The following is a 21,201-nucleotide window of genomic DNA, read 5'->3' as shown; positions in this document are numbered from 1 at the left end:
CAAGGAGTTAGCTAAAGAAGGACTAACACTATTTTGACAGCTAATAAGTAGAATATTTTGACATTTTCAAGTATGTTTTTCCCTAAAAACTCACAACAAAGTTATCAAATAGCGGCAGTATTTAACACATTTTGACAGTCTTTATATGTATGAATCTTTGACAGCTTATAACCATTATTTTGACATAATTAGAGAAATGTGTGTGTTTGTACATTTTCGAGATATCTATTTAAAATATTTATTAACTTTTATTTAATTCTTCTAATCATCTTCCTCATTGGATTTTAGATGTTTTGCTTCATTTCTTAGTTGTGCTAAATCATTCCCAAAAGAGTTTTTAGACTTCAAATAACCTATTTAAAAAGTTTTCACATATTTTGCTTTATCCAGGTCAAAGAGAATCATCTTCAGAACACCTTTTGGTATTTGAAAATGTATGATTTTGCCATTTTTTGTACGGACAATGGCTGGATATGAACAACGCGAAGCGGAATTCGGACACGAGACAAGTGAGAACAAGACACTTTGCACAAGAGGAACAATATTTTTTCTACGAGAGAAATAAATACTTTGCACACGCGAGTAGAAAAATATCCTGGTCACTTTTGCAGAATAGGAAATTCTAATACAAGAGTAAAATAACACAAGAGAGTAAACTGGTGGACAACAAGGTGAAGACAGCTGTAAAAGAAGAGCAAACGTGCAAAACAAGCAGATGAAGAAATTATAAATAGACAAATAATATGAAGGAGAGAAGAGTATTTTCGCTAACAATTAAACAAATTATTGTAAGAGAGTCATAATGGAACATCCTGTATGAATTTTCGGTCATGTTAAAGTTTGGTACCGTAGGTAATCAAACCAAAAACTACGAATAGTACGTTCCATAAAAATTTATTACTTCTTCAAGTTAAATAAAAATCAAAATGAAAATCCTTTTTCCTTCAATCGTTCGTCTGCATACGTTTATAAATCGACTGGCGTAAAAAAAATAGAAATCAAGTTTGTGTCCTTTTACGGAATATCCGTTCACTTGGCTAGCAGATGTTCCGTCCTTAGAAATCATGTACAAGCCACATAGTAAATTGTTTATTCTCTTAATAATTCACGATTCAGGAACTGGGTGACTCAATTGTACTAATATTTACAGTCAGGAAACCAACAAAACTTTAAAAATACACTTTGAAAACCCAGATAAAGCCCACTTTTTTGCAACAAAAAAACTTTTGATGCTGAATAGATACAGTTGTATAAAAGGGAAATTTCACTCTAACTTTGACCTTTACGGAAACAGGTGGAGTCGTTAGTTGCGGTTAATTAATGTTACACATACAACAACAAAACACATTTGTAATTAAACCACTAGTTAAATTTAACCCTCAGAGCGTTCAGTGCAGTACAGGGCTTTGCTGTTAGGTTACTTACACTGAAAACACTAACTCTCACTTTAACCGAAACGGAACACCAACTGGGAAAACTGCACTAAAAACTGCAATTTTTTTTTAGGAAAAACTACACCGACCACGTAGTTTTATAAAATAATCGTGCGTCCCGGATCGCATTTAAAAAACAACTAACTGACGATCAACAACAATGTCGCCCGCAAAGCATAAATCGGTGCCAACTGAGTGAGCAGCATAAATAAATTAGCTAAAGACGGTCCTTATATATTTTTTTTTGTTTTTAATGCCAGAGTTTAATTTAAAACTAAAACAGTTAATTGCCTCATAGCCTTAAGGGTTTGTGCCAATTAAGGGCCTTAAACTGTTTTTTGAGTCAACAAACTTTGAATTTAATTTTTCTCGAAAATTTTTCCGAATTTTGGGTTGTTACTTTGGTACAATTAAAGAGCCAACTTGCCAGAGCTCATCCCTGAACTTTTTCAGAATTTTTGTTTTAATAGTTTGACTGACAGGGAGCGTTAACAGAACAATTGTAAACTCGGCACATAGTCAAAACGACAAATGTTGTTTAGACTTTAATTTTCCTAATATGTCAAAAGTCTGAAATATGGTCCAAAACATGCAGATGTACAGTCACAAATGTCAAAATTCTACTTATAGACTTGTAAAACATACTGTAGAGTGAAGACTGAATCTATCATTTTTAAAGTATGATATATAGGTTTATAGCTCCATGGAGGTACTTTGGAGAGTTATTAGGTAAATATTAAGAAAAGAAATGTCTAAAATAAACTGTTGTACACCCGCAGCTGTCAATACTGTACTTATTGAGCTGTAAAACATATTTTTGGTAATGAAGACAGATTAAGCCTGAATAATCAAAGAAACTGATGTAAACTTAGGTAGTTTAGACTGTTAAAGCTACATCTTCTGTATGGTTTAAAAATCTTACTGTTGCTGAATTAGGTTAGGTTAGAATAGATTATTGGTGCTAAAGGTAAATTACAATACAAGAAATAGTGAAGAAAAATTAAAACATAAATTTTTTTGGTGTATATTTGTGGATTTTGCAATCTACTGGCACTGATGTAAACGTAGATAAAATAATTCAAATTGGTATAAATTAAAAAATGTTTAAAAGGCAACTCAAGAAAATAAAAAAAAAAACAAACCCGGATACGATTCTGCATTTGTATTGAGTTTGCTTACACAATTATTTCATTTTATGTAGTCTTTTTATTGAACTTTTAATGAGGTCTTAAAAGCTTTCAAATCTACTTATAGTAACCTTGTCAATATACAGGGTGGCACTTACCTTTGAAAAGTAACACATAAACACCGCAAAGTTCCGACTTTAATTAAAGATATGGGACTGTACAGTGGTGTGGCATGCAAACAATTTAATTAAGTAATTACTCGGTTTATTGACGAGGAAAGGGGAAGAGGACGAACCCACTTCGATATTGGAGTAAACCTGAATTGAATCCTAAGTTCTAATGGAATTCCAAGGGTTTTAATGTAGAACACTAAAAATCAAACTAAATTGAAGTGACGTCATAGCCCTAAAAATTCACAATGATTGTGGTTAGATTAACACTGTTACCGTTCAAACAGTGCAGTCACTTGAACGGGTCACGTGACTGCAATATATCACTAAAAATGTCATTTGAAAACGTCAAAAATCGCACTTGGATTTTTCCTCAGTACGGCCCTGTCAATAAACTGTCATTCTGTCAATTTTTTCTTTCTATTTAAGGCGTTCTGTGTGGTTTCTGAACTCTCTGCACTATAATAGTTATTTACTTATGCTGATCAAAATCACACAATTATTTGGTTTTACAAACCTGGCAACCAACTGCATGCAAATATACATACATTTTTTTAAAATAATTCGTGACGTCAGTGTGATTTAGTTTGATTTGCAGTATACGTAAGCAGCCTCCTCTATTTTCTAATATTAGCCACGGCACAGTTGGCTGTATCAAAAATCATTCAATGGATTAGATGACACTTTTGCCCGCTTATTTATTTGATAATTTGGACCAGAGCCAAAATGAAAAAGTTTAATCGCTTATTTACGTCGGAATGGTCCGTACTTAGAATATTTCCAGCTCAAAAAAAAAAAAACAAGCACACATACCATCCTGACGTTTAATGGGGAAACACTTGAACATGTTTCGTTTCACATAGTTTCCTGGTGATGGTGCGGGCGACACGAAACGCTGGTCAACGCGACTTAACTATAGGTGTATAAAACTGGTTTTTTGCCGTATATCTTGTTTTGTTTCAGCACTTTATCTAATCACGACGACGTTCGATTTGCAAGAATATTTTAAAGATAAATAGTATTTATCGGTAAATGCTGTTATCTTTCCGCTCGCAAAACCCTGTGTAACACGTATATTAGTGTTTGTTGTGAAGGCTTGTGTTTTAGATACAGGGACGTAGAGAAAATTCGTGATTATCAATGTCAGAATAGGTTAATTTGTAGTAGTTTCCAACCTATAAAGCTTCCAGCCCGCGTTATGCTGATGATACCTATATTATGACTTTGGGTTGCACTACCGAATAAGCTAAATAACACTTTTGAAATTTCTAGAACAATAATTGAAAAGATTTGGAGAAACTTATAGTTCATTGTAGTATTTTCCTTTCATCTTTATTTCAGCTGCATCATCTATGTTCTTTTGTTCCAGTTATCGATGTCCTATTTGTGTTTTCCTTTATTGTGCTTATTTTACTACTAACTTCTTCTCCTCTCAATATTTTGCTTTTTTTTTCTCTTCAGCTTTGCTATTTTTATTTTTTTCTTTGTTTCCTATTCTCTATGCTTTGCCTTTGCTTTTTTTTTGGTTAATTGTGAACGTCGATTCTAAAATAGTTTTGCACTTAGAGAAATCAGTTACTGGGCTATAAAAGTGTTCAGGGAGGATTGAAAAGCGCTCAGCAACGAGGCAAATAATAACGACGTTCGATTCGAACGAAGCTGAGGCGAAAAGGGAGCAAAGGGTCGGGTCAAGGCCGAAAATTAGATACATCCAGAGAGCCGTTTATCGATTTTACCGTCCGGAATGCTGATGCTGACGACGAAATGCCAGAATCTCCCAATACACAAAAAATTCAAAACATTCTCTAGAAGCCAATCAGCTTATTGCACTAGTGCGGAAAAGACCAAAACACTCATCCAAGTCACAAAAATTCAGCAAAACTATAAAAAAAACAGTACTTACCGATTGGTTCGTGTTCAACTTGCGGTAATCGTCTTGATGGAGAACCACGCGGTTGGGGCGGTTGTTTCAACACGGCCAACGGTACCAGTCCTTCAGGAACGGGTTCCTGGTGTCCTTCGGAACCCCGGGTGGGCATCCGCACCAGGCAAAAGTCCGGTTTCGTCGGACACACCTCCACGACTTCCACCTGTTGTCCCTTCGACACCGTTAGTTCCTGAGAATTGGTGGCCGTGAAGTCTGACATTACCCATGTCATTTCGAGGACACCAGTCTACAACAAAATTCAATGTTGACAATAAGTGTCAGTAACGTAAAATAGTTTGTTGTAGAATGTAGAGGAAATGTTGCAAAAATATGTAAATAAATGTTTATCAATTAAATTAGGATATAAAAAAATAATGCTCCATAAAGCTAGAAAACACATTTTTTGTATTCAGTGATCTATTTCTAGGACTGCTGATCAGTAAAAGAATGCACGACTCATTTTTGACATTATTTTTGATAGTTTCAACGTTCATTTTTTTGGTACAGTAACAATTCAAGAAATGCTCAATCAAAGACCGACCATATTTGACAGTTTTGACAGCTATCCAGATCCAGACATCGCCATCTTTAGATTTTCATGGAGGTACAAAACACATATGTTTTGTAATTCAGCAACGTTTCACTGATTTTTTACTCAACTATGCCCTTAAAGTGTCATGGATCAATATTTGATGGTTATGACAATTTGACCACGCCCTAAATAGGTAAAAACCACTAAACTTCACCCCCATAAAGCTATAAAAACATTATTTCTAATGAATAATAATTATTACAGCTACAGCTTTTACTGCTCAGTGAAAATTACTATATTTACATGTCCATATCTTGTGTTATTTAATTAAAAATGTTTGCTTTTTTTATCTACGTTTACACGGTTTTTTACATCTCTTGTGTCACAGCACCATTAAGCACACGTTTACATTTGATTGTATTGGCTGAAATTATAGAAAAGTATAGATCAACTGGTGACGGAGTAGATACACTCAGAGCAGCCAAGAATTTGTTTACATATATTTTATACAGGGTGATCCAATTTTTTGCGACAAAACTTTAGCATTCACGCAAATTGTACAACTTTCTATAGTTTCAGCACAGACAAACTGGTCCACGGTGTATATTCCTCCAAGCTTCTACGACCTTTTACAGACTTAAACACCTGGCCTGGTACGTGGAAATAGCCCAATAAAAGGCTCTGTGCGGAAAACAGACAGATCTAATATTAAATATGCGAATTCCGGCAAGTCCTATTGAAAGTCGTTCGATATTGCCGGAACTAACGAACTTCCGGACGTGGAATGACAATGGCAATGTCTGGAACGGCCGAGAGAGAATGGCTGCCATAGACAAGTAGAAGGAAATCCGGAAATACCGCTTTTATGCCAAAATAGATGGAGAAAAGGTCTGCAGATTTGTAATTTTAGTTTATTATTTTCCTTAAAATACTCAACAACTCGATTTACTTACTTTGCCATAAGTTGAATCTAATTGGGTTAGTCAACTTGTGGCGGAGCAAACGTATCCATTAATTATTGTTACATAAGTCTCATCCTATATAATAAACTTAATATTCTAAATAAATGTTGACTGAGTTTATTTTTTTATTCTGAATCGATTTGTGGAGAGGAAGAGGAATGTTCGACTTGTAAAGGTGTAAAGGTAGTTGCAGAAAATATTTTAATAGAAGACAGTTGAGCTAGTTTACATTCTTCAGTATGAATTCAGTGTTGCTAATCAATTTGAAAACGCTTTTAAGAAAAAACAATTTTAGGATTTTTTGTAATATTCAAAAACTAGTAACTAACCATGGCATTCTGGCTTGGTTGTCTCCTTAGCAACCTGGCTTGAAAACTTGACGGTGTGTCAATGGTGTGCTGTCTTGATAGAGCTGGATGCTGATTGGCCACGCTGGCCTGTCGAAACCACGGCAACGAGATCTTTCGTTTCGCTTTTTGAGTTTTCGTCAAACCACTGCCCGAACCCGACATTTTACCCTTTTTTCACGCGATTTCCGACTAATTTCTCGACATATTTGCGATAATAAACAATTTACAATGATTGCCGCAAGCGATTTATCGTCTAAAATGATTTTTCAGCTGTCGTGTATAACCTTGAATGCGGTATTCCCACTTCCTGGCGGTTGACTAATCCGTGTTTTTAACTATAACTGGTTATTCCCTATCCTTAGACTATAAGAAGCACCAAAATGGTTTGTTTTAAAAGCTTCGTGATCACAGAGCGGGTATATTTTCATAAATTCTTGCTGGTGCACTCTATATTATACTAGATAACGCGTGCGCAATTAACAGTTATTAGCACTTTATATTAAAGTCTAGGTTAGAATTTCGGTTACTTTGAAAGACTGGGTAGTACTCTAAACTGGAAACTTTTTACTTTTTAATAGCATATTGGAAAGGGTTTTGCTGTCAAGATGTTGCTGAGGAAATTATTCAGAAATATATCTGAAAAAGTGGCAACAATGTGGACACACACTCAATAACTGGCACCTACTTTCATTTATTAGAGGCAAATTGTGTAAATTTGGCAACCCCTTAGCTAGATACAGATTCTTCGACGACACAATTTTATAGTTGCCTTAAAATTTTCTAACTTAAAAACTAAAATTGTAGTTTTAGCTACAATCTGGTAAAAAATATTCTCATGTAGCTGTCATTGAACCAAAGTTATGTGCTGTCAAAGCACATAGTAATCTCACTTGATCCAAAAAAATCACATTTTTATTTAAATTTAAATATCTCAACACCCAGTTGAGTTATCGACGTCATTCTTGATGCAAATTAATGGGAATTTAATGCAGAATAACAATATACAATTTTTACTTAGCTCACTTGAGTTATTCATCGGTTTCATACAGCCAAAAATCACAGCTCTCTGAATTTGTCGACTAGATGACTTGCAAAATTAATTTTCTGACTAGAACATTCCTAACTATATACAGGGTAACAACATTAGTCAGAAAAAGAGGAATATCTTTTCATGTCCAAATTGTCCAAATTAAGTCATTGAAGATTTGCTACAATCTCAAAACTGGACATACTGTATACTTGGAATGCAATTATTAATAATATTAAACTTCTAAAAAATAGCTAAAGACTGTCCGGAAAGGACATTAATGACTACCAAAATATAGTTAATCAGTGATGATAATACAACCTGTATAGGTGATTAAAAATTATACAGGGTGTCCAGTTTAAGACAATTTTTAGTTTCAAGTTGAAACACGACGAGTTAAATGCTTTTACATAAACTAAACAGTTAAATAAGAATTTCAATTCAAAGAACCCACAAAAAGTATAGATAAAAAAATTTTGTAATTAAAATTTTCTAGAAATTGGGTTAATGATGTTTAGCTGTCTGAAAAAACGTGCCCTACAGGGAGTTTTTATTTAAAACAGTGTATTTTCTCTAAAACACAGTTTAAAGTACAACTAAACCGCAAATCAAAGTTTCTGTTACTAATTATTTATTCCAGAGTATGTAATGATTACCTCTTTCTACTTTACATAACTTTGTCTATTATCTTGACTTCTCCAGAACATTCCTAGACTAATTTTTGGTTGAGAAAAGTCTTTCTTTGAATTTAAGATAACTTGTAAATGAAGTGAGATAAGGTAGAGTTTTACTATTGACTGAAAGAGATATATGATAGCGTATCATCAAAAGAAAGAACAATTGGACATTTGGACAATTAAGTGCCAATCATTGAGTGGTTTATTCTTCTAAAGCCACAAATTTCATTTTTTTGGTAAAGTTTCCTCTAACCAATTACAAGATGATAAAGCAGAGGAGATGTGAAAGAGCAAGACCTTGGCAAGCAGACCCTTCCTCAAGGAAAATCTAAAGACTATTGAAGGGCGGCCGGGCCCTTGAACAAAAACGCATCGCGGCGACGTCGACGTCGTCAGGAGGCGTCGGAACAACCGGTCATGCCGCCAAACGGGGGCGGCGTCCCGAAAAGAAGCGTCGCTTTTGCACCAGACGGCGAGACTGGCGGCCAGGCAGGAAGAAAGCCCGGGATCGACGTCGTGGACGCCATACCACGTTGCCAAATCGACAAATTTCCCAGAAGAGCAGTTTTTTTAATTACATTCTATGGCCCTTTTCTTGAAAGCAGAAAAAAACATTATATTCAGGAAAAGTGTTGTTAGAATGTGACAGAAGCAGCTGACAATAGCGGGTGACAGTCACATTCTACAGACTTTTCTCTTGATAACTCCCTTTACTCGTTTCAAGTTTTGCTTCACAATAACCTCATTACTTAATTTCCTGTCATCAAAATGTCACACCAAACCAAAATATCGGACAACTTCGATCAAATAGTTGTTTTGCGAGAAGATGTGGCATCATGGCGGCGCTAAGGGACACGCAGGACCTTACGGCAAATGCGACACAGGGCCCTGTGCAGGGTTTTGCATTGCCTGAAGAAGGCGGGAAGGTTTCAGTTAATTGTTATTAATTGGCAATGCAATTTGGCCTTGCGGAGATAGGACCAATTTGTCAGTTCCCGCAAACCACTTCAAGCCTACAGGGTGATTAAATTTCACTCGGTAATTATCATTTAATGAAGGAATAGAGTATACAGAGTGTGCCACAAGAAAGTATATAATAGGTTATTTCATATTGTTCTTATAAAGCTTAAATACGCGGTGATTTCAATAATTATTTTTTGCTTTTCTATGTATTATCTATCATCCTTTCAATTTATGCCTCCTACCGGGAGGTCAAAGTTCTTCTAAAGTTTTCATTAAAATGATCATTTGATAGCTCAATGGACAAATTTATGAAACCTTTTTAAGAGAGTTCATTACATAATGTCAGTAAATGAGAATAACTGAAGAATCTTCGTTCAATTAAAAAGCTCAAATTTCCCATCAGAAAATGTTTACATTACGATCCAGACTCAAATTGTCCTACATCTCGACTTGGAAAGTTAATTTTCGTCTCGAAAATCCCTGGAGAAAGCTTCATAATAAAGGGAGTCACGCCCAGATGACCTTTTGCACTTTCCGCAATTATTTCAATAATTAACTTGAAGTTTTAGTTAATTAAGTGTGGGTTTTATTTAAACTACCTCCTCTTACGCTGATTACGGGATTGAAAAAGCAGCCAGAATGACAACTAGCCGATCGATCATCCAATTTTTCCAGCAAAAAGGAGCGATAATCGCTTTATTTACGCAAATTTGATGAAAAGTTCTCGGCTTTGAAGTTGTGGTGTGTGTTTGCGGAAATCGATCGACGTTCCACGAAAAAATGTCGCATCGCAGGTTGAAATATGCGTGTGTAAATACGTCCCGTTACTTTCCATTTGCGGAAGAAAATTGCAAAACGAACAGGAAACATACCGTGTAATATCACTCAATATGGATGTCTTTTGTTTTACAAGCTTATCGTGATTTTTAGTGGCGCCTAAGTAACTGTTCTAAGTGTCAGTTTATTCATATCGAGCTATCTAGTTGAATAAGTAACTAAAGGTTAACTTCCATAACAAACAAGTTAGTCGATAAGATTAGATTTTCTGAAGATGAAATGTGTACAGGAAACTCACTGAAGATCTAATATTTCTGTGTCTTAATAATTGTATATTATCCACTACAGAATATCAATGAAGTGCGAAAGAAACATCGAATACACACAATTTGGATTCAGAGGAGGTTTAGGCAGGAGAGAAAATTTTAATATTTAACTGGAATTTTTAACTGGAGTACTACTGGAAAGTTGTTTAGAATTGCCTTGGAAAAGACTTATTGACACATATGGAGCAAGAATTTAAGATTCAAACTGTTGAAATAAGCTTATGGTACAATGTAATACTAGCGTGTAAAAAATTACTTACCTTATCGGAATCTGTAGTGTTTCCGGATCCAAACGAAGCCAGGGAGTTCCGGTCTAGATTCTCCACACTTTCGTCTAGAGAGTTGCATTCCTCCAGGTCTCTGCAAGTAAACAAAATCAAAAAATAAATGTTTCCTATAATATGAAGTTTTTAACACCAAACTTTTATTGGGACCAAGAAAAACACATTATTTATACTTATAGAGTAACGAGAAAACAAATCTCAAAAGGTTAGAGAAGGAGTTATCAAGAAACATATAATATCCAGAATGTGATAGGAACATGTTGTCTTAATAAGAAATAAACTATGAAAATACAGTAAATAAGAGGAAAATTACAATTATAGTTAATTTCAGTAAAGTTTGTTTTATGAAACAGTGTTTTTGATGACTTGAGGATTTTTATTGGCTAAACAAAGATACATTTAATAAAAAAAGCTAGTTAAGAGGGTTAAAAACGGTCACCAAAATAACAAAACTCATCTACTTGGAAAGCTGTCCTTATCTGAAATGCTTTCCAAATACCTGCAAAACCACTAATATTTCAGTTTCAGATTTTCAGACTCAGGGTCTTCCCAAAGTTTTATAGCTGTTTGAGGAAATACTTCAGGACAATTTAATCTAATTTTCTGGAGGTGAGTGAACTGAATTTTTGAAGGAAACTGAACTTACCTGCTTGATCTCTGGCTGTGATTTTTCAATTTAGCAGGACTCTTGGGCAACGTCAAGGGCAAAGCCCCACTGAAATACGTTTCCTGGATGACCTCTCTCAATTTTTTCACCCAAAGCTGTTTGGTTTCCAGGCTGGACGCCCTCAAAACGATTCGGTAGTCGGAAATTGGCGCCCGCCCCGTCCATACCGCAAACTTACATTCGTCTCCCTCCATGTGTTCTGTCACCCCCAATTCTGATGTCTGCATGTGTTTTACAATCAGCACGTTTTACTTTAAAGTATGTGGAGAGTTACCATGAGTTTATTTTTGTAGATGTACTTGACTTTTCCTGCTGAATCTTTGACTTCCTTCGTAAAAAGCAGGTAGAGTTCAAACAGGAATATGTGCCTGTCCCTGCCTTTTCTGATTAGTTGTTTGGGATCCCACACTTGGAACGCATCCTGTAGCACCACCTCACCTATAATAAAAATCATTTAAACCAAAATCACGTGACTAGATTGTGGTGCAAACCTAATTTATCACTTGAAATATCACAACCTTCCAACAAAGACAAATGCATGGCGTCATTAGCTTTTTTAGGAACATTAAGCATTACTTCCAACCCATCTTTAATTTCGCCCTGGCCTTCGTTACAACAGCTTTGCAGATCTTTGAGCAGTAATTGATATTTGGTGATACGTTGTACTGGTTTGATTAAATAGGCTGCTATAGGGTGGTCAACCTACCAAAAAAAACTCACTTGAAACACACTGAACTGTAGAGTTGTCATACACTCACCTTGTGTTTTTTCTGCAACTCTTCATAGTAGTTACCACCGTGTTGCACCAAAAATGAGTTACTTTCCGGCTTGTTTTTGCAGTAGTTGACATAGATGTCAAATTTAGAGGCCCAGGTAACGAAGCAATGTCCTACGTCCTCGGGCATTGTTTCGTACTTCTCCAGCTCTTTGAGAAATATCGAATTATGGAAGTTGTAGATTTCTTCGATGTTGCCGAATATGATGTCTTCTTTGCCCTATGGAAACAAATTTTTTATAGCAATAGGTACGGTAAAAAATCATAACTCTTCCTAATTTAGTTAGCCAGAAATTGAATTTAACTTGAATCAAAATTTTGACAAAAAGAGTAAAGGTAAGAATATCTGTGGTTATACAAAGGAAGAAACATTGTATTGACTAATGTAAAAAAACTACAAAACTTACTTGAAGAACAGTAGGAACTCCATTAGCGTTTCGAGTCTCGTACAAGAAACACTTGATGCATATCTCCAGGTCCTTGACATAAGTCCGTTCAGTCTGAAGCAGCTCGGCCATGATGAACTCTTTCCTTCTGGCCGAGCGCCTCTTCTCCTCGTTCAACTCCTTCAGGTCTTTGGAGGTGGCGTCCTTGATTTTTGCCTCCAAACTTGGATCCGAATTTCGATCGATACATATTTCCTTCTTTTCGCACTCTTCCTCCACTTGGATTCCTGATAACATTTTTAAACTTTACGTTTACTTAGAAGATTAATCACATGGGACTCACCTAAAGTTTCCTCAAGTTGTTGTCGGTACTGTTCCATTCGTGAGCTAAAGTCTTTGTAGCGATTATCCACAGCAGCCACCCATTGCTTGATAGCGCTAGCATGGGCATGGCCTTTTTCAACCAAACTGTCAGCCAACTGGATCAAAAGTTTCACCCTTTCTCTAGTTTCTTTGGCAGTTCCTTTGAACTCGTTGTGTTCCCTTAACAAGCTCTCAGTCTCTTCGATGTTGTTTCCCAAATTGGTGGCGTGGGTGGTCAAGTAGCATTCTCCAGTATCATGAATCCATTCAATAGCTTGTTTGGCCGATCGTTCGAACAAAACAAACTGCTGGCACTGATCCAGACGTTTTTTACGCTGCGTCCAGTGTTCCAACACTTTATTTTCCTGGCTCAACAGCTTCTCCAGAATGCCTTTTACTCTAGACTCGTGATTGCTGCCTGTGTTGGTGAAGTTGTAGAATTGCAGGCTGCGCGTTGTGTATTTCAGAAAAGTTTCCGCAGTTCTTCGTGCTAGAGTGCAAGCTTTGAGGAAGGCCTCCTTTTGTTCTTGGTGTTTGTTGATTAGCTGCGAAATGGAGGTGGCTTTGTCCACATTAGGCTGTCCGGTTGAACACCAGTCTTCATCACGTCTGTACTCGCGCTCCAAACTATCCAAAACAGAACAGACTTGTTCAGCTGTTTTGTAGAAGTTTAGGCTGGCAGTGACTAGTTTGTGGCGTTCTTCTGCGCACGTGACCAGCTGTTGCCACCTTTTGGTCACTTCTTCGGAAATGTCCCTGATACTTTGGGGATCGTAGTGGTTGCCGTTGATTAACGAATCTGCTCTGTATTTAACTTGAACTGCTGAGGTGTGAGTTTTCTCGATGGCGACCTAAAAACAATTCGAAGCTAGACCGCAATATGTATACTAAAAACTACTGATCACAAGGCAATTAAAGTAAAACTGTTGTGTAGAAGATATGAAAAGAGGAAACTACAGAAAAAGAAGCAGAAAAAAAAGATAAGGTAAAGGCTGTGGTAGGAATATTTCAATGGAGTACAAAGACGGAAGTAGAATTTTTTGAGATTGTCATAAAAACTTGTCATTTTCCTTTGACACAGAAACAACCTCACATTAAGTGTCAATAATGACATTTGAAAATCCAAGAAAAATAAAACTAAGAACTAAAAAATTTGGAAGAGACAAAAATATTCAAAATGACATCCTGCAACCAGTGGACTAGATTTACACCCACTTTGAATCAGGTAAACGCGGTCACATCTGGCAGAGCGTTAGTTTCAAATTTACTTGTTTTCTTTTTGTTTATTGAACACCCTGTATATCTAATAGTGTGGCGGTTAGCACGAGATGAAAGATCAGTTCAAGACGAACATTTTAAGCTTTTTACAGTCGCTGAAACCCAAAGTTAAGGAAAGGAAGCTTCCAGAATAGAGTTTTACAATTGAATTTGGTATTTTCTTGGAAAGCACTTTTTTTGAACATTAATAGTTATTTCCTCTGGTTCTTAACATAGAAAATAATTCAGTTTAATGGCACAAGCCATCAAATCAGGTTTATCAATACTCTGAATCAATACTAACCTGGAATTGTTCATGTTCCTTCTTTAACAACTCAGCATCTGCCAAACTATTCGGAATGGTAAAACTAGCCATCAGCATCGATTCCCCGTTCCGTATCCAGCTAATCACTTGATTGGCATCGTTCTGGAATTGTCCAAGCTGGATGCACTGTTCCAACTTCACTCTCTTGAGTTCGGCGAGTTCCTCCAGATCAACCTCGCGATCGTGCAAGAACTCGAGCAGGAATTGTACTCTAGTCTGAGCATTATACTGCGCATCGGCCATTACGCAGATACCAGAATTTTCAAACACCTGAATCAACTCTTGTCCTTGTTGGAGCACTTGGTAGGTGGTGTTTTGCATTTGGGACACGCTCTCGTTGTGTAATCTACAATTTTTTTGATACATTTATGTTGACCTAAATTTTTCAAAATTGTGCTACAAACCTGAGGAATTGTTCGGCTTTGGTGATGTCCCTAGTGAGTTCACTGTGTTGGAGCTCTTCGTTCCACATGTCCAGTTGGGAGGACACTTCGAGGGCGTCTCGTTCGAAGAGGCGCAGTCTCAGGCTGAGGTCTAGGCGCAGTTTACGCGCAGCCCACAACTCCTCCAGGTCGTTTCTTTGTTTTGCCAGACGATCCAATGCGGATTCTACAGCACTTACTGATCCTGTTGAGTCCATATCTCCTATTGATCTGAAAAAGTCATGTTTTGTTAGCTGAATCTAGAATTAGAAGAATTCAAGAGTATTTTAAAGTGTTGTCCTAACTGATATTGTTCTATAATTGAATCGGAATGGTCACCCTGTACATATTATGAGCTAAGTAAATATTATAATAATTTACCTAGAGTCGTGTGTTTAGAATGTACCATGTGGGCTTATTACAACTTCATCATAACTAGTTATTAAATTCATTTCCATATTTGGCTGTATAGATCTTTGATTAAGATATTGTCTGGTATGAAATGGCATTGTTCGAATTGTAATTTTTACGATGTAGACAGTTTTAGGAGCTCATCAGAGAAATAAACGAACCCAATTGATTTCCTTTGAGAAAACGAGCGGAAAATTGATTAGACAAGGGAAAATTGCAGCAACAACATCATTAATGCAACTCCTACAGTTTCGATCAATTGAAAGAACTACGTGGGACGTCATCAATACACAATTGCTTGATTGTCCTATATATTTCTCTATAAGTTAAATCACTTGAAAATCCTGAAAACTTGTCAGTTTACTAAAATGGAGCTTTTTCCTGAATTTTTGATTGGGCCAACAAAGCCGTTTAGGCCAAGGATAAAGCAATGTAAAAACGAAACAAAGCCAAGTGAGTCATGGTGGTACCCCTGGGGGCCAATGTAACTCGTAGCCGGAGCGCCACCACACAACCAATTTTACTTTATAGTTGTTGAAACATAGTGTGTTAATAACTCTTGTAAATAAGTCAAAATTAGCTTCAAATTATTAGTAGTTCCATGAAAATAATGTCAATCAATGTTTGTCCACAAAAGCTACGAAAGTGTTAAATAGATACATTTCGATTAAAAATTGTATGGTAATTAGGTCGAAATTGGCTTCAGCCTGAAGGCAAACCAAAATGACTGTTAATGACATTAGTTTCAGTTTAATTGAAAATGAACTTAAAGCAGAAAGGAGACCACACATCCTGTCTGTTAGAAGAAAATAATAAACAAATAACATAAAGTAAGAAAAAAGAAAAGTATTTAAGTAATATTGGTGGGAAAAAGTGAGTTGACTGTGATATAAACAAAAAACAAAGTAGAATATAGTTGTCACAAAAAAATATTTTTTCTATTAATAAACATTTAAGAAAATGGTAATTAATGTCCAAATTGGCTTGAATAACAGGATTCCCATTGATAAGACATTTCATATTGATAAGCTAAAATGAGTCTTCTTCTCTTATAATAATAAACTTTTTAGTGCAGACCAACCAATCCACTCCAATTAAATCTTACTTGTAACTTGTAATGTAGGTTTGGTAAAGTAAACAAGATTAACTTGAGTGGTGACCCTCTCTACATGATATGGAATTAAAAAACAACAAACCTAGCAGAATTAAATAGCCTGGGTTGCCATTTTTGGGCCGAGAAATACACGTCTGCTTTTTTATTCTGTTTTAAGATAGGGGTTACTGAAGAAGAAACAAGTTTGAACCTATTTTTACGTTCAGCCAGCTTGAATCTACCAGGATAAACTAAGTCCAGTGTTAACAACCTTTGTCGGTCATTATTTTGCCAACTCAGTTTGGCTGATTAACCTTAAACGATGTGGAACCATTGTCAAGGTTTTATTTATGAGTATATGAATGTACCATTTTCATTTTACAGAGTAAAAATTGGTTCATCAATAAAATCTGTAATTAACTGAAAATATGTGATGAGTTGAATGAAGACGTTTTTGACTGAAAATTTGAGTTTGGGAAACGGAGGAGTAAATGATAAACCAAACTGCAATGGAATAAAAAAACAATACAAAATAAGCTTCTCGATCAGACAAAATCGAATTTTAAGACAAATTTAAAATGGTCACACAGTATATAAACTAAACCAGACTGTTTAAATCACTTTATGTAAAGCGGCTAGTCCATTTAGGAGTTTAAATTTTTAAAAAGCTTAAAAGCCTTCATATACGCTTTCATAATTGAAGACCCCAAAGCCTGGTTTATATTTATGCCAACTACTCCCTAGACGAAAACTTCAGCAACTTCCTTAATTTAGTAACTTCCTGGAGGCAGTTATATACCCAGTTTAACGCTCTTGCAACATGCTGTTCTTATTCAGTTTGATATTATCTTAAGCTTTAACCGGATTTAATTTGTTGCAGTATAAAATGATGCAATTAGGAGCGTGGAAAAAAAATTAATTAATCACGTTCCACCCCTGACTAGAAAAAAAACCATGAACGACAAAAGGAAAGACTCAAAAACCTTACAATCTGGACGGGTCATCAATCACTAGCTGGGACAGTAACGAAATTTCCAGGACATAATGTGGCGAAAAGGGCATTGTTGGTAAAATGAAGGATGAGCAAAGGCGTGAACAGTTTTAGAAAATACAGATTTAAAGAAAAAGGTTTTGGGATAGTTTTCTGGAGAAGAATTTCTCTCTATATTCAGAACCTTCAACTGTCTAAATCAAAAACACTTAAATGCTGATTAGAAGAGGTTTTAGAATCTTGAAGGCATTTGAACTGCCACAACTAAGTTTTTTGAAGAAAGAAGACTTAAGAAGATACATTTTTAGAACTTACCTCAATTCCTGAAGAAGAGCCTCACCTTGTCCTATTGTAGAGGCGCAGGCCTCTAAACTTTGAACCCGATGCTGGTCGGTTTGCTCCAGTAACCTGCCAACCAACAATTCAACTATTAACCTTGTCAAATTGTGATATAAATATCAGAACCGTAGTAGGAATAGTTAATTTATAAACAAATGCTTCTATACCATATTGTCAAATATATGTGACGTCAATAGACGAAGAATAGAACTCAAATATTGGGCTCTCTGCTGCTTTCCGATTGGTCAGAAAATATCTGACTGATCAATTATGACCATTTGAGCTTTTTACGTTGCTCCATCTTTCTTTAATAGACGTAGTTAGATAAAGAGATTAACTTGTTGAAAACATACATGCCACTGGAATTTTCCTTTCTAAAGTTTTTTTTTTGGAGAATCTGTTAATAGAACTAGTAAAATCACCTCTCCACAGTCTCCAAAGGCTCAGCAGCGCTCTCCTCCTGTTGTAACTCCTGCCTCAATTCGTCCGACCAGCTGGCCAACTCCTTTTCTCTGGTATAGAACAGGACGGCGAGATCGAGACGTCTCCGTCTCTGTTCTACCCTGGCCGCGAAACTGGCAACGTGGGCCTCCAGTTCTCTGGCCACGCTGTATATTTCGTCAGGGTCGCACTCGCCCGTATGGGCCAATTCTTCTGCCGCGGCCAGAAGCTTGTCCGCGTTCGTATAAGTGTTCTGCAATGAAAAAAGATGTCCATTATGACATATACAACATAGAGGTATATGACATATCATATACAGGGTGTCCCACGACGAAAGACATAGATCAATATAAAAAATACTACCGACAGGAAGGTTTTCAAGATATTGACGTTTGAAAAATGATATTCTTCGATTTTGGACTGTCTGATATAGCTTCTATTAACCAGAATGAAATAGAGCAAAACGGCTTTCATTGTATTTATTTTAATTTTTGCCTTACCATTACTAGTTATATTTATGACAAATCCTACTGTTGGAGTGATTTGTTTGAAGCTAATTTTGACCATAGTGTAATGTGTAATTTATCATTTGGACTTTAAAACACTTTAACCAAAATCTTCAAGTCTTTAACACTTATCAGTTTAACGCTCCACTTCACTTTAACACGTAAAAATCCAGAATAATCAGCAAACTTCATTTTCGTTTTGTTACACAGATCATTTGCCTTCGTTCGAGAGAAGCAGAAAAAAAACAAGCGCCTTTCCTCGTTTCCCTCCCGCATATCCTTCGGGAAACGCGATTTGCTTCCTAAACTTTTCCTCAAGTAATTCGTGGAGAAAAGGTTAAGAGCTTTACAGCGTTTCCAAATAAACCTTTAATTTGATGGATAGCTACGTTTACTTTGGCTGATTAAACACTTTCCGGTCTGGATACTAGTGAAAACAGAAGTGTTGGATGGATAAGTCTTAATATTTTAATTTCTTAGCAGATAAATTTGTCAATATTGATTAAAACCATATTTTAGGCACCATATGGGACCAGAAACCATGTTTAAAAATACATATTCTGGTAGGAGAGTACTTGCTGTAAGCCACTGAAAGCATGAAAAGACCATCTTAAGAAGTGTTTGAAAGGGTTTCTATAAAAAAAAACGTTATTTTAAAATTTTCAAAACATTTTTGAGGCCTCTCGAGCTTCATGAAAGGTTCGGAAATTGTTGTAAAGTGTTATTTTAAAATTTGTGACCATTTAATATTTAATTATCTGAGACCACTGAAAACAAGAGAAAAACCTCGTTAAGGTGTCTCTGGAAGGTATTGCACAGAAAAACCGTTAATTTGAAATTAAAAAAATATTGTTAAGACCCCTGGAACTTTATGGAAGATGCGCAAATTGTCGTAAGGTGTTATTTTGTTTGTCGTACCAATTTTATCGTCTCAGACCACTGAATGGAGAAAACCTTTTTAAAGCGTCTTCCAAGTAAAACCGTTATTTTGAAATTGGCAAAACATTTTTAAGACTTCTGGAGCTTTGCCAATGGTTGCAAAATTTCAAGCCACTGAAGGCATGAAAAGATCATCTTACGGGAGTTTTTGAAAGGTCTTCCTTAAAAAAAACCGTTATTTTAAAACATCTTGACAACATTGTTTCGTCCACTAACTTGCTGGCAACAGTATAATTTCAGTTAATGCTCGAAATGACGTTTAAATGTCAAATTATGTTAATTTTCCCAGATTTAAAAGCAATTCTGTAAAGTCTCTAACCAAAATCTCAGCACAGTGGATTGTTTGTGATTGAAAGCAGCTTTCAGCTTGCTGCTTTTTTTTTAACGAATCACAAACTCAATTTAGACTTTACATTGATGCCACATCATGTATAAATGCTAATGGTTATTGCAATTTACGTGCTCTGAAAGAGACACAGGAAATTGTAGGGAGGGTTGTTAATCCCACAGCTTGACATTTTTCCGTCTGAACGTTAACGGCGTTTAAGGGTAGCTAAAATTATATCATTACCCCTTATTTCGTTGACATTTTGCCTACATCTGGAAACGTCTTAACAACATGCCTGCTATCATCTTTTTTCTTTAAAGGGTGTCTCAATTTATGAACGAAATACTCAACATGACAGGACAAGTGTCCAATAATTTGATAATAGTCCCTGTCCGCACATAAGATCGTCAAATAAATTACATTAGGTTCTATGCTTCCCCATCGCGAGAAAAAAAATAAAGGGGAGGTGAGTAATGCTGATGTTCTTCTTAAACCACCCTCGAAATGTCTGTGTTGTTACCGAGAGGGTCAACAGACAGATGTTACACCATATATTTTACAATAATATACTGAAATTTCCAAACTTACCCAATTTCTAGAAAGTGATTTTACCGTTTAATAGTTTGTTTACTTTATTAACCGTTAATAAACCCATTTATAAAAATAATTGCATGAACTGTATTAATTAACAGCAAAGTTACGACAGGTTAGACGAGTTGAATGTCCGTTTATTGAACATGCTGAATTACAACATGTAAAGGTCAGTTTGTACTGATAGCAGGTAATTACATACTTTTTTGTAATAATCCTAGTTTTTCACTTAACTGGACTGTCAAACTGGCATAATTATTTCATTCTCAATACTGACAAAATCGGCTTAATTTAACCTTGGGTTAACCAGACTTAAAAAAATTTCTTATTTTTAATGTTATTAATGAATAGAATAACTAAACTGCAAAAGTATGGCTTTACCAAATATTGGTCAATGATTGGTCAAAAAAAGTAGCAGGGCACAATAATTATTGTCAAAATTACTAACTAAATAAATAATAATTTACAATCACCATGTTAGTAATTTGATAAGTTATATGCAGTGTGATATACTATCTATATCCGCACGATTATTAATAGAAACAATACGTACAACACTTTAAAGATGCATGACCGTATCAAGTACAGATTAATAGAGGTCAGTCAAACGTATAGGTAAATAATACGTGTGTAGGGGGCCCATCGTGCCCACGCCATTTGTCGGACAGGTCCATTATACAAAAAGAGAGAAAGTTCATCCCGTTTATTCAATCTCCTCTCCTAGCAACCTGACAGTTCAATATGGAAGATTAATTGTTTATTGTGCTATTGGACTTTGTGCATAACGTCTAAGTGGATTATAACCACCATTA

The 21,201-nt window shown here is 35.8% G+C and overlaps 1 protein-coding gene across 1 annotated transcript in view; it reads right to left on the bottom strand.

Annotated features, from left to right (window-relative positions):
- Window positions 1–21,201, bottom strand: part of LOC145731890 (kalirin-like) — a 68,536-nt gene that overhangs the window by 22,531 nt on the left and 24,804 nt on the right. Inside the window, 12 exon segments of the mRNA XM_081983882.1 lie at window positions 4,634–4,904; window positions 10,532–10,631; window positions 11,202–11,443; window positions 11,497–11,660; window positions 11,714–11,924; window positions 11,981–12,217; window positions 12,405–12,670; window positions 12,727–13,597; window positions 14,308–14,674; window positions 14,733–14,981; window positions 17,561–17,653; window positions 18,007–18,278. Of these exon segments, the coding sequence (XP_081840008.1) occupies window positions 4,634–4,904; window positions 10,532–10,631; window positions 11,202–11,443; window positions 11,497–11,660; window positions 11,714–11,924; window positions 11,981–12,217; window positions 12,405–12,670; window positions 12,727–13,597; window positions 14,308–14,674; window positions 14,733–14,981; window positions 17,561–17,653; window positions 18,007–18,278 (3,343 nt within the window).

The sequence above is a fragment of the Ips typographus genome, linkage group LG7, assembly GCF_016097725.1.
Source record: "Ips typographus isolate SLU linkage group LG7, UJ_Ityp_2.0, whole genome shotgun sequence".
NCBI classification, from domain to species: domain Eukaryota; kingdom Metazoa; phylum Arthropoda; class Insecta; order Coleoptera; family Curculionidae; genus Ips; species Ips typographus.
This window is presented reverse-complemented; position numbering and strand designations above follow the sequence as displayed.